The 27,939-nt window shown below is 44.6% G+C and overlaps 1 protein-coding gene across 1 annotated transcript in view; it reads right to left on the reverse strand.

Annotated features, from left to right (window-relative positions):
* Positions 1-374: 374 nt before the first annotated feature.
* The window catches only part of tspan9a (tetraspanin 9a), a 71,154-nt gene continuing 43,589 nt past the window's right edge, over positions 375-27,939 (reverse strand). Inside the window, exons 2-7 of the mRNA XM_084555205.1 lie at positions 18,256-18,447; positions 13,721-13,795; positions 6,858-6,959; positions 6,427-6,558; positions 3,810-3,893; positions 375-467 (exon numbers count right to left, since the gene is read on the reverse strand). Coding sequence (XP_084411331.1) covers positions 396-467; positions 3,810-3,893; positions 6,427-6,558; positions 6,858-6,959; positions 13,721-13,795; positions 18,256-18,447 — 657 coding nt within the window. The 3' untranslated portion in view covers positions 375-395. The remainder of the gene's footprint in view (positions 468-3,809; positions 3,894-6,426; positions 6,559-6,857; positions 6,960-13,720; positions 13,796-18,255; positions 18,448-27,939) is intronic.

Genomic DNA, 27,939 nt, shown 5'->3' on the forward strand with positions numbered 1-27,939 from the left:
TGTCTCAGAGTCTGTCCTTTCCTTCCAGCAAATTGTTAGTCCAAGCAAAAAAAGAAAAAAAAAAAAAAAAAAGCGTACTCAAGAGGAGTGACGACCAATGGGATCCTCTTCCTTGCCAAAAGTAGGTGTCCCTTCTCTTCCAGTTGTGTTACTCTTTGGCAAAATGAACGACGGTGAGAGGAGAGAGCAGAACAGAGCGGGAACACAGCTTGAATCTGTACATACGGTCTGGGAAGAAGAAGGTGGTGGTGGTGGTGGGCGGGCGGGGACGAGGGGGTAAAAGGATGCTCTGAAGAGGTTGTTAAGTGAGGGGGGAAGCAGGGATGTTTAAACCAAGAGTCTTATCCCATCAGGCGAGAGTGGGGCTCCTCTTCGTCGAGTGCCTCGGCCCAAGGCTAAGCGTCGTACTTCTTCCCCGTTCTGTGGATGTGGTGGAACAGTGTCATGGAGAACGCCATGCCCAGGAGCTGCAGAGGAAACGAGAAGGAGATGGTGAATTTGCGCCTATACATTATCTGTAAATATTTATATATATATTATATACATATTTGTGCACACATGTATGAAAGACGCGTGTGCCTGTGCATGGTCTATTTGATGTCGATGCCTTGGGCTGGCGCTGGTTTATTCGATGCACAATAAATCCTGCACCAACACATTTTTTCGTCCATTCTCTTTATCTCAGATGGCCCTCAAATGCGAGCTCTGGAATCTTTGGGATGGAAAACATACAGCGTGCGCAAGCATTAAGCCAATGAAGTAAATTGAGATGCCACTGAATCAAAGTAGCCTGCTATCTCTTTGAAGTTTCCATTACCCCTGATACTTCCACATCAAACACAGTCACAAGGCTGATCCTAAAACCATTATCTGGCAAAGTTTGGATGGCAGGGAAACTGCAAAGTGCTTCATGGTGCATAGCTTTTAATAAAAAAAAAAAAATGAAAAAATGTAGCCTCCGCTGGGGGATTCCTATGGTATGTGATTAGCCTGGTAAAGCTGCTGATTCTCCTTTAGTTTCAGTCAAAACCTAATTCGCAGAGCTGCTTCAGAGAAGAAAAAGCCACCTTAAGCTGCTGCCAATCAAGACACGAGGCGCCATTTGGAGGTAAACATGCAGCTAAGAGGGAGTTAGGACCAATGAAAAACTGCTTTAGAACCAACCCAATTATTTACACGTGGCTCATCCGCGCGGCTTTGACAGGCACTGAAAGTTTTTTGCTGTCTGCTTCATTCAGTCTGAGTGAGGAGGCATGACAGCGTCCCCTGAAGGAGTCCTCACAGCTCAATCATCCACCCCTGATTAAGAATACATACGTATTGCTGAAATTCTTGTATCTGTGGTGAATGAAGATATACATACTGGCTTTTGCCAAAGATTGTCATGTATGCTGCTGGTCTAAATCATTCATAAACCAGCTCTAAGTGCCTCTGGCTATTATATAACATCGGAGGGTTTCAGCCTTTCTTCGTTGTCATGTCCTCCATCTTGCCTTTGAGCCTGCTAATCTGACAGCTCGAGGTCTATATACCCTTCCTAACTGCCACATGAATCAGAGGACGGAGACCTTTCAGTTAATGTCAGACTTTATCCGTCCTTAGACAGGATCTTTTATTCGTCAATGATCTGCAAGTGCACGCTATTTGTGTGTTCAAAAACGGACAGTGGTGTCACAGAGAAAGTAAGGTGAATTCCTTATTTTTGACTGTGCGCCCTTATACAGTGTAGCTGTGAACTGCAGAGTTAAAGAAAACTCTTTCCCTTTGGACATCAAATGCGTGAAGAATCTTTCAAAACTCAACTTTTCCTGGACAAGCCATCTTTCTCGAAATGAACCAGGGATTCACGGATTAGCAGGACTTGTTCAGAATTTCAGTGTGGGAAAGGGGAAATACAGCAAGAAGTAATGTTCAAAGCATTAAAAGTAAAAAGGAAGAGGTGGACTGCTGGGGATGATAGATAACGTATTTAAATATGCATGTAAAACCTTTATTGTACGTGAAAGGACAGCAGGTGGATGTGAGGTCGACAATAGATGGATCTCTTCATGCTTTTGAGCTATGTACCTTGAAAGCTGGGGGGGGGGGGAGTGAAAAGAACGGCGTAGTGCCGTCAGAAATATGCAGATAGGCAGATTCTAGAGATGAAATGGCCTCAGCAAAAGGTATAAAACATACGGATCATGCATAACATCACGACCGCTGACATTAGAAATAACATAACATAACAATCGACCATCTTGTGACAATACAATATTCTGCTGGGAAACCTCTGGACCTGGCATTCATGTGGATGTTACTCAGATATGTACCACCTACCTACACCAGACCAGGCACCCCCACCCCATAGCAATGACACTCCTTGATGGCAGCAGCCATACCCATCAGGATGCAGAGGATGCGGAAGGAAGAACTCAAAAAAACATGAAAAACAGCACAAGGTGTTGACCTGGCCTCCAAATTCATTAGATCCTAAACTGATCAAGCATCTGCGGGATGATCCACAGAGGCCCCTCCCCTCAACCCATAGGACCCAAAGGCCCCACACTAAAAACATTCTGTTGCCAGACACCACAGGACACCCTCAAAAGGCCCATGTCCATTCTCTGATGAGTCACTGTCAACTGTTTTGGAGGTACAAGGGAGACCTACACAATATTTGGAAGGTGGTCTTAATGTTATGCCTGATCGGTGCATTTTTATAGATGCTAATCCGGGAAGAGGGCAGAAACACTGTTCACGCAGATCAAACAGGGAATTGACAAAGTGCAGTGTGAAAACCTTCACTCAAGAAGGCGCAAATTAAAAGCAAAGACCCCATGCAGGTTGCCACAGTACTTCCCACTCACACAGTCACCCCCGGAGGACAGTAAAGTCAGTATAATTGTCACAAGTGTCCGTGTCTTAAACGGACGGGGACAGCATGTAATCTCCACACAGAATGTCCTCAGCTGTCTCTTTCTGGTTCTGAACCGATGACGTTCTTGCTGCCCTGGGTTACCAACATGCTTACAAAGAAAGAGTTTATGCAGGCTTAGACGGTTTCCGCTCCAACGCTCATCCCTCGTCTAATTGCGCAGAGAGGAACAAAGACAGACTGGAGGACTGAAGTACAGAGGGAACTATAGTTCTTAGTGAGAGCTGAAATCAGTCAGATTCTAGGTAGTAAAACAAATGTAGTGCATAATTTGCACGCACGCGGCCAATTCGTTGCCAGCTAACTGGAGCCAACATCTGTGGGGTTGATATACCGGCTGACTGGGCTGAATAAATTTGCAAATGCACGGCAAAAACAGGTTTGGCTTTGTTTGGGTTTGAAGGCACTTTTAGTCAAACATCCTCCGATGATACAAGCGAGACACTTACAGTGTAAAGAAAGACAGATGTAAAGCAGGAGAAATGCTACCACTAGTGGAACACTTACCACCTCTCATTGCAGAGCCTTTAATCTGTACCTGCTTCTTTACATTCGGTATCTCCGCTTTATCTTGTGATTCCTCCCTATACCTGATTGCACCTTGCTTGGCGCACAGCCAGCTAGCTTTGATTCTTCCAGACAGGATCAGGGGGCAGAAGACAAGGACTTCCAACATATTTTAAGATGTGTGGGCGCCCTGAACGCCCACTGAGCACAGGCCTCAGGTCTTTCTCTGAGAAGAGAGATGGATATAGGATGGAGGCGCAGAGGCTGCTTTATGCAAATGTTTTGCATGCGTGTTTCCAGTCAGACAATCAGAAAGCAAAAAAAAAGAAGAATCGAAAAGGAAAAATAAAGGGAAGAGAACCGTATTAATCATTAAGCCTCCTACCTGCACTACCAAGATGACCATGCCTATGGTTCCCAGGAGATGCTTGTTATCACCCAACCACTCCTCCACTTTCTCGAAGCAGCCCTGAAATGGAAGACAATCTTGTTAAGATGGTGCTAAAAATGTGCTTTTTCGGTACAGCAGCTTGATCATGTCACTTGCAGTTGCAGTGCTTTTGCCTGTTAAGTCACCTCGAGAAACTCAACCATCCAGTTCACAGTTATCCAGAAAAAAAACGCTTTTCTTCCACAAGAGACACGCCGTCGGATGGGTGGCTTTCAGGTGGGGTGTAAAAACAAGTGAATTACTCATGAATGACGACTTTCATATGCAGACTAATGGGACACATGAACACGCGTGTGCACTAATCGCGCTCTGAATAGCATTCCCACCCGGGTTCATTCAAAGGTCTCTCACTGGCAGAGAGTTAAGGGCAAGGACTTAATGGGGGCTTCAGCAGCAAAGTGGTGCCCCTCCTTGAGAGTGGGTGCTGAGGCAGCAAGTAAAACCAAACTATATAACGTGCGGACGTCTCCTCTGGGCAGGATTACACTCAAGCTTTCAGTGATGAGCTCTCGGAATGGGCCAGCTCAGTCCCCGTCTATTCTCATTTTGGCAATTATATTACGTCTTTTAATCCTCTACTTTGGACCTGCTAACAAACCACATGCCAGACCAATAGCAGATTAGGGTTGTAATGAATATTGTGCTGCAAGGATTTTGAGAGGGAAGAAAAAAGGGGCTGTTGTCTCGTGTATAATAGAACAAACAACAACACATTGTGATTAGAATTAAGCAATGAAGCAAGGAAAACTTGGGCTAGTGCTGGGCACATGTATATGTTTCCCTTGTGTGTCAGGGGGCATGAAAATGACAGAATAATATCAACATTATAATTTAAAGCCATGCACATTCAAGGATTTTACATATAACATAAAAACAACAATATGTTAGAGACATACTGTGCACTAACACAATAAAAATCTGTTGTTGTGCAATTTATTTTTGTTTTTGATTGGGTTTTTTTTGTTTTTTTTTGTGTTGTCGCCAAACACAATCTTGCTGCATTCCCACTTCGACGATAAAGCATCTAATGTCTACACAGGAACGTGAACAAGACGCCAAGTCACAGTTTGCCATTGTTGTTCTCTTCCCTTTGTAGTCGTTCGGTGTTTCCCTTTTGTAGTCACGCTCTCTACCCCTGCAGTCGTTTTGCATCTCTGCGCGGCCATTTTGTGTAACTTTGTGGTTGCGTTGCATCGCTGTGCACATTTCGCATCCCTCTGTAGTCACTTCTTGCCTGTAGTTGTTTTGCATCCCGCTGAGATCATTTTGCATTTCTTTGTAGAGATTGTGAACCTTTGTCGACATTTTGTCTGTTTGCCTTTTTTGTTTCTCTACATACGAGTTTTGCATCTCTTTGTAATTGCTTTGCATCCACGTACGTTTCCTCAAGTAGCCTACTGTATTCAGATGGTTCGAATCATTTTTTGATGTACCTTCCATTTTGTGCCACATCATTTCAATTATTTTTTTCATTTCGGTTTTATTTATGTAGCGTCGATAACAATCCAAATTGTCTCAAGACACTTTGCAGAACCCAGAGCCTGACACCCCCACTACATTTCAGTTTGTATTGAGAGATTGGAGGATGATAGCAAAGCTGCTATCCCTGATAGAAAACCAGTCCCATCCCCTTCACGGCGTTACCTCAGGCGCTTCCTTCCTGCTGCTGGGAGGCTGTACAACCAAGCCTGCTCCTAGTAACCACACACACTCGGGATGTCTTCACAAACTGTAACATTTTTAAAATCTGTGCAATAACTTACTCATATTTACATATCTTTAATTCTCTCATGTGCAATATTCATACGTACAAATTCTATTGTATTTAATCATCTATATTTTTGGATTTATTTAATGTTTTATGTTAATGTTTTTATTTCCTGTGGACACTGTCCTTTAAACTGTCTGCTGCTGCAACGCTGCAAATTTCCCCACTGAGAATAAATAAAGGATCATCGTATCATATCGTATCGTATCGTTTCGTATCGTATCGTATTGTACTGCATCGTACCTTACGTTATCGTATCGTATCGTATTGTATCGTATCGTATCGTACCGCACCTTAACTTACCGTATTGTACTTTACCTTACTTTATTGTATGGTACGGTACCGTATCGAACTGTACTGTACCTTACCTTAACTTACTGTATCGTATTGTATCGTATCGTATCGTACTATCATACCGTACTGTACTGTACCATACCTTGACTTACCTTACCGTATTGTATCATATCGTACTTTATCACATTGTGCCTTATCATATCATACCTTATCATATTGGACCGTATCGTATCGTATCGTATCGTATCGTATCGCATCTATCGTATCGTATCATATCGTATCATACCTTATTGTATCGTATTGTACCTTATCGTATCATACCTTATCATACCTTATCATGTCGTATCGTATTTTATCGTATCGTATTTTTAAATTGCTGCGTTAGTACCTTTATTAAAGTACAAGGATCTGTGTACTTCCTCCAACTCTGTCAATAGTTATCCCAAAAAAAACACGTTTGCATTTTCATTACAGTCGGTGTCAACTCACCCTGTTCCAGAACATGTTGGTGGCGTTACGGCCACAGTTCTGGTAATGCTCCTGGCAGCAGCGGTCAGGAACTACCTGCTCCTGCAGAGCCTCGTGCCAATCGGTGTATGCTATCACACCGCAGCACTTCCACTGTTAATGACACACACACAGCAGAAACAAGATTAGTTAATGCTTCGAATCAGTCCAGGGAGACCTCAAACAAACTTTAATGGAAAAAAGTGTTGTAATTAGTCCCCTTTTCTTTAGAGGACTGCACTAATGGAATGAAGTGTAGTTAAACAGCCAATTTGGATTTTTAATGTCACTTTAATGCCACGACTACAAGCCAGGAAATACATTATCTGGAATATTTCAGTGCAACTTTGCATTTTATGTGCTACTTTTACTGATTGTGATTAAACATTCACGCTAAGGTCGGGCTGACCTACCTCTGCCTGGATGATGTTCCAGGCATTTCGCAGGCCTATGTTGCTTTCTGAGTTGTAGAGAGCCAGCCCATCCTTGAGATCCTGCTTAGCATTCTCACTCACCTGAAAATGGGACAGAAAACATTAGCCTTAGTTAGAGACCTTGGTTTCAAGTGGATGGCTCAGCAGGAACAGTCGAATGAGTTATAGCGTTCATTACTGTCTTTATGTAGTCTTTTTTAGACCGGAGGCAGTTAAAGCCTGAGTGCTTGTAGGGGTGCACTCACATTATTCTACTCTTTTTAAACTGTCAAACTCTTTGTCCACATAAATGTAAAACAATAATGGTCCATGGTGTCTCATCAAATGCTCTAAGAAGACAGCGCATGACTATTATTTTATTTTTTTTCTTGAACTGACTAATCATGAAGAGAAGGGCGCATCATCTATAATGCAAAGGCACAAGTCACCAGCAGAAAACAACAGCAGCGTCACAGATAAACTACAGGTAACTGTTTTCTTTTCTTGTCATATAAAAATAACTCTGCTCCAGTGACTTGGACTGCAGCAGGATGTGATGCCTGCACATCTGACACATCATGTGTTGCTCCTCTCCGCACACTCGGCTCCAGCGTGCCCTTCAGCAGCGCAAGCAAATCATTTTCCTCTTGACTGAATCCCAACAATGTGCTCAGGGTTGTGCCGCGTCTGATGGGAGATTAATATCTCTATGAATGTGTTAATGAGACACAAAATCAGAGCACCAGCTCTCCTGCAGTTTTGCTACGCCCGTGGGGATATGCTAACTGCCAGGACAGATTGAGAGGCGCCTCAGATATGGGGTAATTACGAGTGGAAAAATGACATGCACTGGCAGAACCACGGCGCACATCTTCACAGGCGGTACGAGAAAAGTAAAATCACAAGAAAAGAAGCGCGCTTGCTTTAAATAGTTGAAGCTCAAGGCTCAAGAGTGTACTACTGTATATGTTTCTGCACACAACAAAGGAAGCGGCATCACGCGTCTCATTTCATCAAGGCTCTTTCACCTATTGTGTAGTTTCTCTACTCATACAGGGAGGACTGCTACTAAGCTCAGCGATGTTTGCAGGCTGCTCAGTAAATCCTTCAGTTAAAGATAACAAAGCAAAAAGCATTGAAGCAGCTGATAATATCGACCTGTTTTTTATAAAAGAAATACAATTTTAATGTCACTCACAGCTCATGTAGCTCAGCTTGTATTCTTCAAGTTGTACTATACAGTTACACGAGAGATAGATCATACTTTACTTTGACCAGAAACTAGATCAGGCTCGATTAGGGATTCAGCAACTTATTGGAGGGAATAATAATAAAAAAAAAGAAAAAGTCTATCCATTCGTTTTTTTTGCAGCTGCGAGGCATTTGAAAAGTATTAGATATAAAAGTCAAACTGAATATTTACTGAGTAATTTCTCCAGTAATAAAATGTTTTAGTTATCATTAATCATGCAAATTCAGTCTAAAACATCCTCTTAAGCCTTTGAAATAAGATTAGTATCGTTTCACATCACATTCCTCTTTCTGGCCCTGCGCAGAGGAGGATCTGCGTCGCTGCACCCCGGGCTGCCGGGCCCCGCCACATCCGTCATTGTGCAGGAAAATGAGACGAAGAGCAGCATCATCAGTCTCTGCCTCGTAGATTGTTTCTGTCCTCTATCTTCCCTTCTCGTCTCAATGCCCCATCTAGGCTATATGTGAAGTTGCTCGCTCATTACTGACTCCTCGCGCTAACACAGCCACTAGAGAGCGGCGCCCTGCCCCCCCCCCATCCCCCTTACCACAATAAAAATCATCTTCTGAGTCTACAATAAGTCTCCCCACATCTTCCATTTCATGTGAGGAAGTCTTTGTTACCGCCTGAAATGAAACTTAATGATCCAGATTTACTGCTAACGAGAGGCAGACAAATGAGAACAGAACAAACAGGGATTTGATCGTGCAACACTCTGACCCATTTTTTTTTCTCAATGCAAAAAAAGAAGCGGATAAAAACACATCTTTGTCGCATTAGCCTATTTTCTCTAATACGTAAAAAACTAACTTATTGACTGAGGCTCGTGTTGCAGGTTCTGGAAATTGTTCACAAACACAAACCCCTGCCGGTAAGATTTCTCCGAACGTTGCCACGGGGGCACTGACGCAATATTTCATGCGTGGCATATTGACAAAGCCCTGAGACGCGGCTGATTCTTCTCATTACACAGATAAGCTAGCGGTTTCCTTTGGGCTGACCGAGCAAGTTCAGCAATACGCGACAGCACATTCATCACAGGATCCTAAAAGGGTTCAGCTTCGGGCCGGGGAAAAAACGCACGTGGAGTCGCGGAAACGGTGAAAGCCGAAAGACGCGCGTGTTGACAGGGCGGAGGAAGAAGAAGGAGTGATGTGTTTTCTGTCACAGTTCGCAAAAACAGAACAGAGCGTGGGTGGCGGATTTGTCTGATAAACACCTGTCACTTGAAACGCGGTAATGAAAAAGCTTCCCGTGCATATCTGATCCCGGTGCCAATGGGGCATTGAGGATTCCTGTGTGAAGACTCCCCATTAACAGAATTGGGCCCCAGATCTGGTGACACATTAACACCCAGAGGAGCAGGTACACTGGGACCTGTCACGGCGCAGACGCGGAGCAACGGTGAATACTCATTAGCCTTGACAGCAGATTCTCTAAAAATGTGAAAGATCTGATCTTTTCATCCGTGTTTCAGCGATGAATCGCAACTTGCTGGTCAGGCGTAAAAGGTCGCGTACGTCATGTTAGGTGACACGCTCCTCAAGCTTTGCCTTCGACGGCAAACCGGCGAACACCTGGTGCTGTGGAGCGCTCAGACTTGCTCAAGGCGTCGCTGCTTATTTACAGTAAGTGGTGTGACGGGTGTGTGGAAGAGTAATCGCGTGGGTTTTTATTCACTTTCGCCCAACTTCTATTTATCACTTTGAAGAATTACAATCTTCTAACGATATTGCAGTGTTTAATTCCAAATGAATCACAGTCTCTGAAGAACAATTAGACACACACACGCTTACACGAATGAAAATGTGCTATGCAGGTGGTTCACTCAAACATATTGCCACTATGAAACAACGGAGCATCTGCGTAATACGGATTCACAGCTCTGAGAACGTTTAGGTTTTAGTTGTCTGGCATGTTCTGTGCATGCTGACATGATAGCAGAGCTTAGATCCGCGCAGCAGCTTGCCAAGAATTACTGAGGACTAACAAAATATTTGCAAAATTGGATTTGTCTGACATGTTAGTGGCAGTAGAGAGTTTTGGACACAACACATTCCAGCGAACGTCATTTATTTTATTTCTGGCCAGCTGGCAAATGTTAGTCCAATTTTTGTCCAATGTTGGTACAATATTTTAGTTTCCTCTCCACCAACTCCTCAGGGAAATATCTGAGTCTTAATTTGCTACATGCTCCACTGTTTTTTTTTTTTTTTTTGCCAGCTGGTCAGTAACTTTGTCCGACTTGTGATTGGTGCAAAAGTTTCTTGGTGCAAAACGGGCCTTTAAATCTGTGGCCGAATTATCGTCCAGATTGGTGAGAGCTGAACCTTGACAGTTAGAATGAGTTACAACGCTCCGGTAGGGCGCGAGTTTGTCACGGTTAACGGCGCATTTCTCACCGCGCATACGGTTAGCGTTCCTTCCTCGTGCGCTTGCACATCCACCTGAGCAGATTTGTGACGCGACACGAGGTAATAACCGTCTGTGCTATGGACAACTAATGGGCTCCACAGATGGTTCATGTGAAATCAAATGGTTTTTTGGCATGCCTTATTTGTGCTAAATCATGATTGTGCTCACTGTATATACGATACATATAAAACAGGCTCCGTAAGCATGGCAAAAGTACGTTTGCATGTGAAAAAGCCTCGTTTAAACCCCTCCATACATGACAAATTCAAAGCCGCACCATCCACAACAGGTTGAAGCTGTTTCTGTGAATGAAATAAAACAAGTTTATTATTTTTTTTCCTGTGTTGTCAGATCACAGAGGAATTGCTGGCTCTTCTCCAGTCAGCTAAACCCCGAACAGACAGCCAGTAGCTGCGCATTTATCCAGGATAAACTCGGGTCGACAAACTGAATCTCACTTTTCCACACGCAATTTGTCACATTCACTCTGCGCCACCTCTCTCAGATGCGTTAGCGCTCTCTTTCTCTCTTACGTGATCGTTATTGGATCGCATTATGTCGGGTCACACTGGCTTTAATTGTCAAATCCTTTGATTCCGGCAAAGCTAACTGTATTTTACTGTTGCTCTCATTGCAGAGCTCTGAACGAGTGCGTTTGCTTCCCTGAAATTGAAATAAATGTTGTGGAGACAAACAGCATCGCAGCCAGAGGCGCCCGGCAGCACATCATTAAGCAGGATATTTAATTCCCTCAGTTGCTCTGCTAGCTCGTGCAGGGTAGCCTGAGGCCGGGGCGCTCGACGGAGCACGAGGAAGACCCCGACTCTTACTCTGTAATTGGCATGGAAAAATAATTCATTGCAAGGGATTGAACATAATTTTGCCTTTACACAAACACAACACATAGCTAGACACCTCCTGCTGGTTTGTTGGGTTGGGGTTAGTAAGATAAATTAGGGAGGAAATCCTTCCTTTCAATGCATTTTATCGCCCTAACACTTAATACATTCATCATTCACCTTTCCATTCCTGGCTTTTATATCACTTTCTTCACCTCCATCTCACCTGCTTTTCCTCCATACCGTCCCGCTCTGCCTTGTCTGCCTTTTCTGCCTCTGCTTGCCAAGTTCTGATTACTCTTTCTGAGCTAATAAACCTTCACTATAGTGTTCGGCTCTGCGTGTTGCTTTCGACAGAGGCACAATCAGGTCACGGCGTTAAAGACGGATGGTTGTAATCTGGTTTGTGGCCCAGCCATCTGCTGGAGTCAGCTGGTTGCTAACTGCAGGGCCAGCCTTTATTATAACACGGCCTCAACATGGCATTTAATCAGCGTGTTTAACACTGCTGGGCTGTGGAAGGGAAAGAGGGAGTACCCGTGCATAAGCCCTACCTGGAGGCAAGACTGCTGGGGCGAGAGGAGAGGGAGAAATTCTCCATTAAGAAGAAAGAACAGCACCTCTTAAGCAGGATTAAAGTGGTGGAAATTAGGGGGGGAGGCCGGGTGACTGAATGCACGCAGCGGAAAAAAAAATGTTCACCTGCGGCAAAGCCAGATTGTGACAGCTTGTCACAAGGAATGATCACGGCTCACACAAGGCATCCGTCATGACTTAAAGATGACCTATTTGAAAGACTAAGCAGGCCTCCGTCGACACACGTTTTAAGGCTGCCAACTACTGTGCGTCTTCCAGACTTGTTAATAAATGCCTTGTGATTAGGAGATCAAATAGGAGAGGGGAATTAGCGATTCCTCTGATCACAGCCTGTAGCAGAGGATGAGGATTGCCTCACACGGCATGCGGGATCTCACAGGAGAGACGCAAAGGAGTCACGAGGAGAGAAACAACTGAGCTAAACAAAAAGCAATACCTGTGTGATGGACACCGAATGTCCTTAACCTGGTCGTGACAATCTATTCACATTTAATGCAGCCTGAGAAACACCCTCGCACGGTTTCCTTGACTTTGCTGCATGTTTTGTTTGGAGGCACACTGAAAATGTCATCTCCAATAACATATAATTTGCTGTAATGGCCTTACTTCCGATTGACATTTGCAGCCACCGATAAAGGAAAACATTTTAGGCTGCGATCCGCATTGTCGTGGGTTCCCATCCATTAGAAATAAGTCAGAATAAACACAGTGTAATTTGGTAAGATTGGACAAAAGTAAAACACGCTGGGTATTCATAGGAGCTTGCGTGAATGAGAAGGATAGATCTTCCCTAGGAACTTCCCATCCTTCACTGATCAGACTAATTTAATAAATCCTTTAGCCCTGCTCAAATATCTCTCCTCTGACTTCACAGGTGATGAGAAGGCACTGCTGTGAAGTCAAGAGGCTCTCTATTTAAATTCCACCAGAAGGATTAAGGGTTTGGAGTTTTTTTTTCCTTTTCCCAAAGTTAAGCAAGTAATATTTCGATGATAAGGAAGGAGACATATTTACTCTTGACGGGGTGTGCCTGCGAGACCTGATCCAGATCTGAGAACGGATCGGCTGCTAAATGAATTCCTTTATCTGTCTGAGAGACTGAGTTTGAGCAATAACCTCAGAACAAAGAAGGAGAATTAGTCAGTGTCTCGAGGGGCGGTGCGGCGTAGAAACTTTAAACATATAAACAGACGGATCTGTCGACGGCGTGTCCTTGAAAACAGAACTGAGTCTTCGTGCTTTGCACAAGACATGCTGGTGGCAAGATTAAACCAAACACGTCTGCTCATGAACGTCAGCGGCATCCCGAGCTTTGCATATCGTCATCCGTCGTCAGCCCCGCACACATTCACCTGTCTCGACCTCATTCCAGGGGTCATGGGAAATGTGCTGGGGACTAATTACTGGGAACCAACTGGTGGGGATTGGGCTGCATTCTGCGGCCTAACCTTTGACTTGTGTGTTAATGGCAGAATGGAGACATACAAGGTCCAACCAAATATAAAAGAGGGGGACACTGATCCTGGAAGCAACTGGAGCACAGACATGTTCATCACGCTAACGCCTTTTTATTGCTCACTGCATTTGTGTGATGAGCTTTGTGTGTGTGTGCAAGATTTAAGACACTAGCTTTCCAAGACTGGGGTTTTACAAACTGCAGCATATTCCTTATTCCTTTAGCGTTTAGCTTTAAGCTAGTGGACTGGAGCAATAAAAGACTTTAAAATTCTGATGTAAGGCTGAAAGCAAAATCAACTTACCTTATCTGTGTACACAAAGAACAAGATGAGCAATATCAGCTCCGCCAGAAGAATTATCAGCAGGACAATGAAGAACTGTCAGAGAGAGAGAGAGAGAAAGAGAACTTGTTTTAACAGTTGCTCTGGCGGCATTGTAAATCTACTTTGTGATGCCAATAAAAAAAGGAAAAAAAATGTTTAATATAAATCTAGGGCCATGTATTGCGGGCCCAGGCGTATCTGAGCGCCACACAATGAATAAAATCTCATGAGCTCTGCAGCCACGATTTGTGACGCATCAAAATTGTAACCATGAATGCAAATGTGCATTTCTTTCTGTACCTATACATTTAGATGAACACAGCCGCTCAGGTTAAAGCAATCTTTTGTCATTCCGGGAAGCACACTTGTTTTCTCGCCAAGCAATAGATGAGAAGAGCTAGCAGCCCATTAGCAAATAAATTAAATTAAATTAGAAATAAAACCGAGGGAAACAGCCCGTCTCTGTCTGAATGCAAAATAATCTGCCTACCAGCATCTTTTGAAGCTTAAAGTGGCAATCTGGAAGATTTTCATTTAAATAAATGTCTGTTAACTGATTAGCTATCACCAAATGAGGTAGCAAACTCATGACTGAGCCTATGGCCCACTGATGGAAGTCTTGCAGTACTTGTATTTTCGCATTTTATGAACCGAGTGTCTGTGGTAGTGATGTGTCATGCGCAAAAGAGCCGACTCTAATAGCCGAAGCTTGGTAGTGAATCAGAAGAGCCGATTCCCATCAAGTGTTTTGACGGGCACACCATGTGGCCAATCACATGTGACAACTTAGGATCATACCAAAGGCTTTCTATTCTATTTTCTATTATGTAAAAACAGAGAGGCGGGCAGATGCTGTGGCTGACTGAGTTACAGCAGACAGCGGCGAGGAAGTACGGGCGCACGTAGTTATGTGTGACACCCGTAAACGAAGCAGCATCTGGCTGAAATTTAAAGACATTGGGCAGAGTGTCTTCACTGCAAAATGTCTACTGAGTTTGGTTCTGTTTTTGCTTGTGTGGATTTGATTGCAGTATTTTGTTCATTTGTTTGCACGATTAAAGTTTGATTGAAATATTAAACAAAAGTAAGACTGATTTTGTAACAGAATAACTGCACAAAATTAGACTCTTATTAGGCTTCTCATAAAAACATTAAATGCAAAAAGGGCTATCAACACACAAACCATATGTAGTTGTTGCTAACATATTAGGCTATAAATGATACTAAATAAAGAGCCGTTCGCGAGCTGAAAGAGCCGGCTCTTCTTTGGGAGCCATGTCAAAAGAGTCGACTCTCAGAAAAGAACCGAACTGCCCATCACTAGTCTGTAGAGACATTCCTGGGGGAAGTTACTCTTTCTAAGGTTACATTAGCATCTCTAAGATTGCTTAATATGAAAACTGAACATTAACATTAATGTATTTAGCCTGCAAAACACGAGATGACTTTTATTGTGAATTAGTCACGGAAAATCAATGAGTTTTATGAGCGGGCTTAGCTCATACCGCTACTGTTCATAAAAAAAAAAAAAAAAAAAAAAAAAATGAGGTCGTTGTTGCCCTTTCTTCTGTTCACAGACTCATGTGCAGCATAAATTCAGATCACAGTTTCTCACAGAGCGAGAGAATGAAAGGCCAATTACTGCCTGACGTCTTTATTGAAACGACAATAGTTTGTTTTGCCGCCTGCAGACTGGGTGATGTTGCCAAATCAACCAGGACAGAAACGTCTGAGATTGTCTGAGACACCATCGCTTGCTTGTTTGATCTGTACAAAAACCAAAGTGTTGAAAAAATGGTGTAGTTGTTTGACATATTGGACTGTCTGATCGTTTTCTGGCAACCTCGGGACTCGATTAAGTTATTTCACCCGTCCAAGAAATGATGCAAGACTGAAATAAGCAAGAGATGACGGGACAGTTGGTGATCTCTGAGGTGCTGAGGGACGGGTTTTGTTACCGTGGGACAGAGCTAGACTAGTCTGTATCCTGCTGTTAACCAGTAGTTGTGGGTAACGGCCTGTTTACCATCCTGTCCGTCCCCAAAATGTCACAGTATTCCTTCCAGCTTACAGTTAGAAGCAGAATACACAGAAATACAGATCACTGAAAAATAAATTAAAGCAATAGACTCAAAAAAAACGAGAAGGAACTATGTAAAAAGGGACACGAAGGAAAACATGGCAGTGACGGGGAGGTACAAAAAGAAAGGAAGCTGGATGGCTTGTGACCGTGTGTGAGAAGAAGGCTTAATCCTTCCTAAGATTAATTCCAACACGGCCTCGCATCTCATCTACGATTCTCCTTTCCACTACTCCACTTCAGCTCGATATTTACCGAGCTCTTCGGCGCGGTGCGGCGCGGGAGGAGTTGCACGGACCTAGATTTTTAGAAAACCCCATTAATTCCAAACTCATTCGGGACGGAGGAGGTAGGCCATTATTTATGTCAAAGCCCACATGAAATAGTCCGCGCCCGTTGTCGGCCGAGTATCTGGGTTGCCAGTTCAGTGTATCATCACCATTGTGCGCTCGCTCGCGGTCGGCCTGTCACATTTTCCTGGTGCTGAAAGTTAAAGGAACAGATTCCAGAAAGTAAACTGGTGATGCTTTGATGCCTGCTTTCACATGCATTCACTCGGCTTTGTGGGTGTATGCACTCATTTGCTGGCAATTCACACTTGCAGGGTTTTAAAGAGTTGCCATTACAGCCAGATATTTTAATGTTTTCCCACCCACGTATTATTATTATTATTATTATTATTATTATTATTATTTAATCTTTCTCAGTAAACACTTTTTGGCTGCAAATGAGACAGACTGAAAATTTACTGCAGTAGATGTCTAGGCTTTGAATATTTCTAATCTGAAGGCAGCTGTCCACGGAGAAGCATCAGAGATGTCAAGGTTAAACCCGCCGATCCGTTTGCTCCGAGAGATTTAGAAACTACTCTGATGCTCCCATGTCTCGAAACCAAATAAACTCACCGCCACTCCCACACAAAACCCCTAGGGCTGCGTTTGGCTGGACGCACAGACTGGGAAGAAACAACAACAGGCGATGACTAGCACCGCTGCACCGGTTATTGCGGCCAAATATTAAGCGGCATCACACGCAGATGTGGGAGGAGGCTTAATGAGAATCATCAGAAGTTTTATATTTCCCATTAAGTTGTTTTTTTTTTTCTCCTCATTCTAGCCATCCTTCCCACCCCTCCTCTCTCTTCCTCTCCTCTGCTTCACAGTTGTTAGGCAGGTGAAGGAAGCCATGTCTAACACTGAGGATTTGGTGGGGCTTTTGACTGATGCAAGAGCTTGAAGGGATTGAGCTGTTTGTGACGTTAAGTACTCAGAGCCCCGGCTCCACTTCTCATTTAAAGTTTCCATACATGAAAGTTTCTCTTTCTTTCCGCGGCGGTTGCACACACGCGCACAAAAAAGAAAAAACTCATTCGGCTGAGTGAACTTTCATAATTAACTTGTGCTGGAGATAAAACACTTCCACAACTTTGGGCAAACAGTGCAGTGTCGAGACAGAGTAGTCTTTGTGATGAATAATGGAACGTTCTCAATTATTGAGCTCAAAAAATATCAAAATGTCTTTTAGTGTGCTATGTATACACTAAATCAGCCACGTATTTGGCGCAAAAGGCCTCGTGACTGACAGTGCTTTCACCGGGCTGCCACTACATGCATGCAATGATGTCAGTTTGCAGAAAGGGAGAATCCCATTGCTCCCTGCTAATTTTCCTTTGTGAGCCCCTGAAGTCTGATACAATGCAGACTGAACTACTCCCCTCAGTCATCTACAGTATCTCTAGGTTCAAGTTGAAAGACAGTGCAGAGCTCTTGCTGGCCTGTGACCAGCGTGTCTTAGTGTTTAGAAACTTACAACTGCAGATGTTTGTTCACGGCCAGGCATTAAATGACACGCTCTGCAAAATTATTGTTCCGTTTTTGAAGTAAAAAAGAAGTACGTGCAAACCCCTGCAGCACGCAGGCATTAAGCACTGAGCTGTTCAAATGTTAATGCACTGTTACTTTTATGTGCTTTGGGAGCATCCCTTCCATTCACATCACTGGAAATCTATCTGCGGTTAGATCTTACCCATGCTGTGCAAGAAAGAGCGAGTTGAAAAGTGAAAAGTGAAAAGACTTGCAGCAGTCTGTATGAAAAGAGGCGAGCTCTTGCTGGCTTCATTCGGCACCAACTTTGCCCGAGCCGATGAATGTCATATCTATTTTTAAGTTCATGAAATAACGTAACAGAGCATTAACATTTGAAGAACATTTTAAGGTCTGCTTGCTGCAGGGGTTGTATTTACACCTTTCGACTTTAGAAATCCATAAAATATGCAACTTTCCCAGAGGTGCACAAACTTTTGAACACGACTGCATGAGTGGCTCCACATATCATTTCAGCGGCTGCTCGTATGAATGGCACGCGGGGATTTGAGGAAGGACGAAGGACAGTTATCAGTGTGTGTCTTGTCTGAATGTATGTGGATTTAACTCACGCTCAGGAGCAGGCACTTGTTCTCCTTGATGGCGCCCAGGCATCCGAGGAAGCCCGTTACCATGACGATGGCGCCGATGGCGATGACCATGTTGGCAGCCGAGAGCGAAGGGAATGAGGGCGAGAAGGTGGCGAAGCTGCCCTGAGACACGGAGAGCCAGATGCCCACGCCGAGCAGCCCACAGCCGCACAACTGCAAGACAAAAGATAAGACAGACGGCAAAGTGAGAAAACAAACAGCGGATGAATGGTTATCTCCTCGGCGAACGAGAAATTCATTTCTGGCCCACCACCGGCTGCTTTGGTTGTAATAATAAATCTCCCGAACTACAATTCGCAGCGTTAAGGACAGCTTTGAAGAATTCAAATAGCAGCGGAAAATGCCCAATGCAACAGTCTTTATTTGCCTCGGGCGGACTGGGGAATTGCCCGCGCAATCATACATCACCAAACACAGCTTAAAAAGCAAGAGTGTTCCCACCAATTACAACTACGATAAACCAATAACGGCAGTGCCGCAGATTAGAGCAAAAATTGGGACTTAGGCCGTGCTGGTTTTGCACATTTGAGCTGATTACGTTAAATGAGATGTAATTACCGCCAGGCCATGAAATGAAATAAAAATAAATAAATTTCCAAGCTTTGCAAAAACCACCTGCAGTGGAGTTGAACTTCACCTAGAGGGAGCAATTCCCTAATCTCCCCCTGTCACCCTGCCAAGCCCCTGCTATGTGCGTGAGGTCTGAAATGTGAGTCCATTAATGCAAGAGAGTGTTTATGGGAGGGTTTGAGTGGCGCAGCGGAGCGTTCTGCCCGCCGAGGTGTTGGTCCATCTATCACACATAAGAGTCGTCCATGCCGACCACCTGGTGAAATATAGACTAGAAGCTAAGTGGTGACATTTTTGCCAACACCTAATAGAATGGAAAACCAATAGAATGGAAATCCAAAACGAGGTAAAATATGGAAAGGCGCCACGGTAAATCATCGCACCTCCGCGCTTTCTTCCCTCCTATTCACAGCGCTTCCCCCCCCTTCCTCTCTCATCTTTGCACCACTGTGCCAGAACACTTAAATGCCTGTCAGCAGTACGCTCAAACAAACCTGCTGTGCATGCAAACAAACACACATACCGAGGCACACATTCACATACAGTGCGCCGACCTCGCCAGGTAGGAATTACCCAGAAATGTGGTTCTGTTTTTTTTTAAAAAAACAAAACGTTTCCTTTCTACTTTTCCTCAGTAAAATAATTAATCCACCACACGCAGAGCTAATTCTCAGGAGCTGACAAAGTCGAACTGCCAAATAGCAGAACTGTTAATGTGCCGCACTCAGCACTTCCCTAACAAACGAGTGTAGCTTCAGGTTGAAAAATGGCACGAGTCTGTTGATAAGCTATGTCGCGCCGCAGGCAAACAAAGTGACTTAAAGCCCCATTATAAGTCCGCCCAACTCAAAAGTGACTCCCGGTGACGTTAGGTGATGATGTGTGAGGGGTTCAACCGCGAGCCTCGAGAGGTGCTGATGGATGCCTCAGGTCTAACGAGTCCTATAGGATCTGTAGATACACAAACTGTCTTTCGAGCAGCCCCCTTCTCAAATGTCAGATGAGCTCAGACTCGCTGCTATTAACCTGTGAACCGTGAGGTTTGACTTTGTACAAGCTGACCTCCGAGGATGAGTGCTTTGATACGCTACACCCGGGAGGACGGGCGAGACACTGGCCTTCTGATTAGGGTCCAATTAAAAGTGAGGACGGAGCGAAAGGGTCGGGGACGGCGCTGCATAAGCGGCCGAGGATGAATAAAAACCCTGTTGAGAGCGCTCACAATCCAGCACTGATTGCCGTGTGTGCAGGATTTTGAGAGAGATTGGCACCGGTGCCGTGACAAACAAAGTCTGCTATCAAGGTTAAAGGAAAGAGGGGGGCTGGGAGGGGGGACACCGGATTTCTTACTGAGTGAGTGGTTTGGCCAATTTTAAGAGAGTAAGAGAGAAAAAGGTGCTCGAAGGTCTTTACAATCATTCTTATTCTAAATAATTCAAAGGCAATGGTAGTCACTGGCTAGGCTTTTATGCTACCCTGATTAAAAACGGGAGAATGCAAACGTCAATTTAAATTGTAAAGGTCGTGTCCTTACGCAGAGCAGCAAACACACAGCTGACGCTATTCAGAAGGCCAGATTATATCGAGCGTGAGGAGGGGTTCAGGGAAGCAGCGGACGAATAGGACGTCTAAGAGGCCAGATAGATGGGAGTGGATTTACGGCTAGTGAGGTGGGGGGGGGGTTACAGTCGGGAGGTTTAAGAGTCCAGGTGGGCTGGGATATGGTGGCTTCTCTTAATTGTGTTTAATGCCCGGTGAAGGGAGCCCGTCCAAGTGTGTCACTCTCTTAAGCGACTGTGAAACCCGCCCAGCCCCCCTGCTCAATCTGTCTGATCTGAGCCTACACCGGGAGGACGCTCTAATCTCTGCCCTGCCTCCACTACTACTACTACTACTACTACTACGACCACGACAGCAACAACAACACAATGCCATCAGACCTTTGTGTCTGTGCCCCGCGAAATACCTCCACTAAGCTCTGATCTTGCCCGGCTATCTGACCTTGGCGCATAAGCCTGAGCTTGACCTCAAGTCCCTCCCCTGAGCGCCTTATCTTCTTTTAATTGTGGGACGTTTTGATATCCCATCTGCAAAGGAGGGATCAGGGAATCCTCGAATGCCGCAGAAGCTTGCAAACAGTGACAGGGAAAGCTTATTATAAAGACACTTATGTCTGCTACGTCAATCGGATCTGGGCCCAAGGAATAAATTGGCTTGGCATTGCATTTGCAAGGGATGTAGAAAACTATTTACACAATAATGCCTACATTAGAGACATTTATTATTTGTCTGTGGGGTTTGCCACATTATGCTGTAACTCATTATTTAACTTGACCCTGTGTGATTCTATATTAACTATTTGTGCAGATGTAAACAACCAGCAGAGATGCTTCAGCGTCCTCTCGACCCATGTCGACCCTTTTACGGGGCATCATTAGGCCGCTGAGGGTAACATAAGAGCTCTCCAGCTCCACCACTATTTAAATTTTAACAAGCGTCAGTGAGGGATTGAGTCTTTTAGCACTCTTTTTTTTTTTTTGCCTCCTTGTTTAGTTGCAACGCTGTCAAAACAAATCCGCTGCTTTGCCTCGACGATGTTCTGTTTTGTTTCCTTGCAGTGCGTGCACACGTGCATCGGCAAGAGATGCTTCCATCCTGCTCACCAGCCCGAAGGTTACTTTCATATTTGGGGCTGATGGGAACATATCTTCCAGCCACGATAATAATGAAATAAAAAAATCTTTGCTGCCTGGAATATAAAACCGGCTGCTCTTAACACCGAATTGAGTTCAGAAAGTTAACAGCTCTTCTGACGGGAGAGAGCGATGTGGGCGCATGTAATTGTGCTTGATATGGAGTCTTTTTTTTTTCTTTTTTTTCTGGAAAATCAATCAAAGTGTGCTGAGAGAATATGTGACCTTTTCGTGCGAGCTAGGCAATATTTTGAGAGCACTTTGTTTGGCAAGACAGAACAGAGTCCGGCGTCTGAATGTCATTTGTGGGAGAAGTGTCGGAGAAGGCCAGCAGAGAGGACAGACGTGTGGAGCAACGTCACGTTTCTTCTGCTGGAGGAAATTGGAGGACATGAAACGCGACTCTATCTATCTATCTAGCTGGATGAATGCGGCCCTGCTGCGAGGAGCCCAATAACAAGCTCTGGATGAAAAATAATTGCAATAATACCGTGTGAAACAACTGTGAGGCAACTTTCCCAAACAGGAAGGTTGTGCGAAAGAGGTCAAGCATGAGATGTGCGAAAGGAGAGTATTAAAGCCGGAGAGATTGGTCACACATGTGATATGTCAGTGAGAGAGAGAGGAGACGGCGTTCAGAGGGAGAGAAGAAGAAAATAGAGGCTGACCCTTCATCCGAGTGGCTGACTTCGAGAATTATCAGTTGCCGCAGTAACTGTCTCAGCGACATGGAACCAGCCAACATGGGACCCCATTTCAATCTGCCCAGGAGCAGAGGGGTCTTTGGTGTGTATGCGGGGGCGATGCTGAAGGACCTTTTCACACACTGATCACTCCGAGAGGTCACGTCCTGTCTTAAAGAATGACAGCTTTTGCCAAATTACCGCTGTCCTCTGTGACGGCTCATCGCAAGAGCTCACTGCCCCGGTGACTGAGTCTGTTTGAGTTTGAGTGAGTGAGTCAATGTGTGTGTGCAATGAGGAAGGGTGTCGAAGCGTCTTGACGCAGTTCACTAGACCTTGTAGCTGTGAGTAAATAATCAGCCGGCAAAGGAGACGTCTTTCACGCAGACTAACGACTAACCTTTAGTTTAAGTAATTAGGAAGCGCTTTTAACATTACAACACAATAAAGCATAAAATTGGTGAAAATGCCAACCTGACTGCACCATTGAAGCTGTAGCCACTTTATCACTTCACAATCCCCTCTGCCCTTTTACTGCAACTCCATCCTTCTTTTTTTTCCCCCACAAAACCTCCCGATTTAGTCGGCACCATTTTGCACTGACATTAAGACGGAGAATATTAAAAAAAAAAAAAGCAGATTTTTTTTCTTCCCACTTTAAGCCGCGTGATCCCGCAAGCCAGTGATTTATGATACTGTATCAGTACAATGCCCTGCCAGCTGTGAGAGGGAACCAGAGTCACGAAAACAGCAAACATAACAAAGTATCTGTAAACATCAAATGTGAGGGGGAAAAAGCCTGGAAATAAAGATAGACTCTTTGTATTTTCCAACCAGGAAGAAGAAATGGTCTCCTTTGAAGCACGCTGTGAAAGAAAAGGAGTCATTTTAAGTGTACGCTCTCCGGAGATGTTGTTTGTGTGTGCCTGTCAGAGAGGGTTATTTCTTATAAATAAGTACTTCTCGTGAATCTGTTCTCCGCGGTGGCCACAGTTGAGCAGACGGAACAAAACCGGCAGACAGAACGACAAGTCGACTTTGCTGCTGTGCCGTGACGCTTTTGGCAGGAAGTCGACTAGTTGCCGATCACGTGACAATGACAACACGGGCGCCTTTGAAAAGACAGGTGAGGGTTATTGCAGCAAACTAGCAGCGGATCATGGTATGTGTGGAAACACTTCACCAAAGATGAATCCCACTCTACTGTGACACGTATGCAAAACTATGCACACGAGTATGCAAGTCATTCCTGAAATACAACAAATGTACTACTACAATTCACACTCATCTAAAAAGACATCCGCTAACACTAGCAGAAGAACGGCCCAAATCCTCTCAACGGCAGTCGATAAGGCTGCACATCAACAATTTGTTGGTGAATTTCATTGTCTAAAATTATTAAACATACGCTATCGACAGTGACAATTTATATAGGCTAAACATATCTGCAGTGTACAGTATTGATAAGCGCATGTAGTTCTGTTGTGTTGTATTATTTGACACTGTTTCTGTGGTTGTAGGGCATGTTTTTTTGTCCTTGATGTCAGTGAATGCACCACGCGAGAGACAGGAGTTCTGGTTTAGTTGAGAGTTTGCAGAGCGAGAGCCACATATTAGAAGTGTCGGACTGACGGTGTTTAATGGTGTTGCCGTGGTCTACGGCCGACAGTAGCCCGTGATCAAGCTTTAATTACCTTGCAGAAAAGCCTCCGTAGCTTCCTAGGTAAAGAATATGCCTTGTTTTTCTTGACAAACCTAAAGACACTTTCTTTTTTTTAAGGCCTTTCGTCATTATTAGCTCAGAGCTAAAATCATTTGAACCCCTTGAACTCCTCATTAAAGTTCAGCCTCACTAAACGGTGGCTGATTCAGAACAGGCGGTGCAGTCAAAGCAATTACTCCTTCAATAGCAGCAACCTTACTTGCCTGGCTTTTGACATGTGCTATTGACAGTTTTTTTTGGTAGATGCAAGAGCAAACCTTTAGTCAACAACTATTTTTTACTGACTGTAGCTGAAATCCTGAAACAACAGTACTTAAACTGTAACAGCACTCGGGGCAAGCGAAGTTGCTCCGCATTATCCACTCCATCCCTTTACCCAATATTTGTCCGGATGATTGTCGACAAGCTGCGCTGTAGGTCATATACTTCCTCCCAGTAAAACTCCCCACCTCCTGCCTCGCTGTGCTTCCTGGGGGCATCCAAGTCATTCCCCGAGTTAATAGCGTACGGGCGATGTGAGTCGTATAGCGAGTAAATTATTCACAGGGTCCGCGGTGGTGGCTGCGGCGCTTTCAGGCTCAGAATAAACATAAATTTAAAAAAGGGCACCGAGACCGATGTGGAGTGTATGATTAAAAAAGCTATATCTGCCTGGTTAAAATTTCATTCCCCCGGTGAAGTCCTGGCAGATTCACACAGTGCGAGAGATTACCTAGCAAATCACACTGCCTGACTGACGGCGCGATAACACGGCGTGCCGTTTTGTACGAGCATGCACACTTTAATTTGGGGACAAGTGAGTTTTATGAAGTCAAGCACATATTGTCTACACAAATCAGGGAACTTGCTGTTCGGGGTACTCTTATATGACATACAAACAGACTTATCTTTCCAATTATGTGCTGATATACTTCTATAGTAGAGTTCCTACCATCCATCGCAAGCTAGGTCAAGCATCCAGAATGCTGTGGTAGATCCCTTTGCCTTGCCTTTATCTTTAACTGGGCACTAAGGGCTTAGATTACCCAGTTCAGGTGTCTGCAGTGGTGCACCCATCAGTGATGCAGTGCTCGCCAGTCTCCCTCCCTCACTCTCCATCCCAAAAAGTGCCAAAAGGCCTATTCACCCTAAAGTGACTCTAAATCAATCGTGCCAAGAAGGATTAAAGACAGACAAGCCTTTCTCTGCCTGTCCGGAGCTTTCCCTGCTGTCTGCGCTGACACATCCGCACTCTTTCACACCTGACAACCGCGTCTACCTTAAGGACAAGACAAGGAAAGAAAAAAAAAAGAAAAAGAAAAAAAGAAGCCAGGACAATGGCAGAAGAAACGCTATTAGACATCCTTGACTAATTCCGCTGTGAGATTTTTTACCATTCCAACAAGACTCTTCAATCAGCCTAAGAACCCATAGGCAGTTTAATTATGCATTAAGAGCAAGTAGTAGAGAACCAGAAAGGGGACAGTCATCTCAGGATAGGAGCCACAGAGTGAGGCAGCTGTGCTTGCCACAGTCATGCAGTGACAGCGAGAGTGTGTGTGGAGACTCGGAGAGATGCGCAGGGAAACGGGGCCTGAAAGCCAAGCGCGACTACAAAGCACACAGCCAAAGACCAAAGCCCTGGTGCAAATGCAGACAAACACTGCCACAGGAGAGAAAAGCTTCTTTACTTATTCGTGCTGCAGATGCGGGGTGAAGCTTCTTCGTCTTACTGCCGCCTCTTCCAAGTCAGCTAAGAACCAGTGCACGGAAACACACTCCACTTAGTCCTTCAAAGAGATGGAGGACCATAAAATCCCAGCGATGTCCTCACGAGGACAATGAGATAATGGAGAAACGGAGCCGATAGCGGGAGACCTTCCACACACGAGGCGCTAATTAAATGCGAATTTCGTTGCCTGCTGTTGACATCGAAGGCGCTTATGAAGATATCTTAGGGGCAGAGGCGTAGAATAAAAGGTGAACACTTCAGGAAAATAAATATCTATTTATGTGAAGTCAGTGCCTTTTTATGAGTGCCTGCTTTCCTCCACATAAAGTGCCTCGCCTGCAGAGGCACACAAACATTTGGCTCGTATAAATATCTCACTCTGGACTGACGGTGCAGCCATGCCGAAAATCCTAGGAGGCGGGCAGACGGTTGGACGGTCTCCCATTGAGTTTCACTAGTTGAAGGGCTTAATGAGTGTGCTGGCTCAGCAGAGGTAAAGCATGGCGAAAGCCCTGTGTATTAGGTAGGGTTGACACTCAACCAGTTCCCCGCACAGTACCTGAAGCAGTGGACCAAAGGGCTCAAGGAAATGGGAAATCCCTAATGCATTATATAGCAGATATAGTGTGCTGTAAGTAAAACAAGAGGGCAGAGTGCTACCCTCAGCACATTTCTCTGGCCCCTTTCACCTCTTGCAGAATCAAAATGAGCCCAAGACTCGATGTCACGATGCAGGTCAGCTTCTGTGAATGTACCATGGTACAGAGAGTTCACCAACAGAGTTATCCATATGGTTGATAGACCCACATCGCTCTATTAGTGTCCCAATTTTAGAAAACCACAAACAGCAAAATAACCTCTGCAGACACCACTATCAACTGTCAGCATAATTTACTTCTTCTAATAGGCATAGGGGCTTTGTGGGATGCTGAGGTGACCTTGGCTGGCTACGGCTGAGATTGCCAGAAGAGCAGAATATGTCATTACAAATGCATTTCAAGTGTCTGCCAATTGAGGGCCTAAAATGAGGTGAAAAGCAGCCTTGGGATTTCTCCCTGCAAATGACTGAAGTCCTTGGGAATCAGAAACAGATTGTTACGGCTTTAGTTCCATGGTCAGTCTGCACGACCTTATGCACAAATGGCCGCTGGGTTCACAGCGAGCGCAGAGAAAGGCGACGCTAAGTACGTATGTTTCAGTGCATGCATGATGTGTGTGTGTGTATTACGTGGCTTATTATCTAATTTCACCGCACGGAGTGGGCAAGCGGCCTTGCTGCAGGGATGCAGAGCCGACCAAGACATGAACCGCTGCTGGAACACAACATCCATTAGAGACACCGGCAGTGCAAGCGGACGGCTGAAAACATTTCACCACCACAATGCGATGAAGGCTTATTCACACTCTTAATGATCGGGGCAGATTTAATTGGACATCGGTTACATTAGATGGAATCCAGAAGAAACACTGCATAAGGCGGTAAAGTGCGTCACAAGCCGTGCAAACACACAGTAAGTCTATTTACTACGTTGTGCTTTCAGATGATTTACAAAGGGCAGGAACACATTTCCTATTTAGTTTCTTTGCAATATTTTTTTTAAAAATTTGTGAATACCTAGGCCAAATCAACAAAGATGAATAAGACGAAACTGTTAAAGCAAAAATTGAGGTTTAATTAAAAGACGTCACGGTTGCGAAAAACTCGGTGGGCAAATGAACACAAGGACCCAGACAAAGACAGAATCCACAATAACGGACAAGACCGAAAAAAAACAAAACAGGCACCAGCTGGAAAGCAATGGCACAGAGAACACAGACAGTCTACCGGATGTGCAGAGGTGAGCTGGGGATACGCTGTATACGGTACAGGTGAGAATAGGGGCGGGGAACTTAAGGTGGGACAGCATGGGCAGGCTGAAGCAGCTCGTCTGAAGTGACAGAAGCGGGCGAACAGAAAATAGAAATCGGTGCACAATGAACGACAAAAGGCAAAACCGTGACAGTATGTTTATTCCTGGAGCTGCCGGGTACTGTGAATGGAAACGCTCCTGTTATGTAATGCAAGGCATTATGCATCCCCGGAGGGACAGAGGGAAGATGAAGACGCAAAATATGCACATCCGCTTAAGTGAAAACCGGAGCACCAGGCGGATGCCTAGTGAGAAGGGAGGATATTCAGATTGAAAGACACATAGTCAATAGTTACTCTGAATGCCATACCGCAGAGTAATGACTATTTCCTTGCACTCATGAAAGACTTTATAA

The sequence above is a fragment of the Chelon labrosus genome, assembly GCF_963514085.1.
Source record: "Chelon labrosus genome assembly, chromosome: 11".
In the NCBI taxonomy this organism is placed as follows: domain Eukaryota; kingdom Metazoa; phylum Chordata; class Actinopteri; order Mugiliformes; family Mugilidae; genus Chelon; species Chelon labrosus.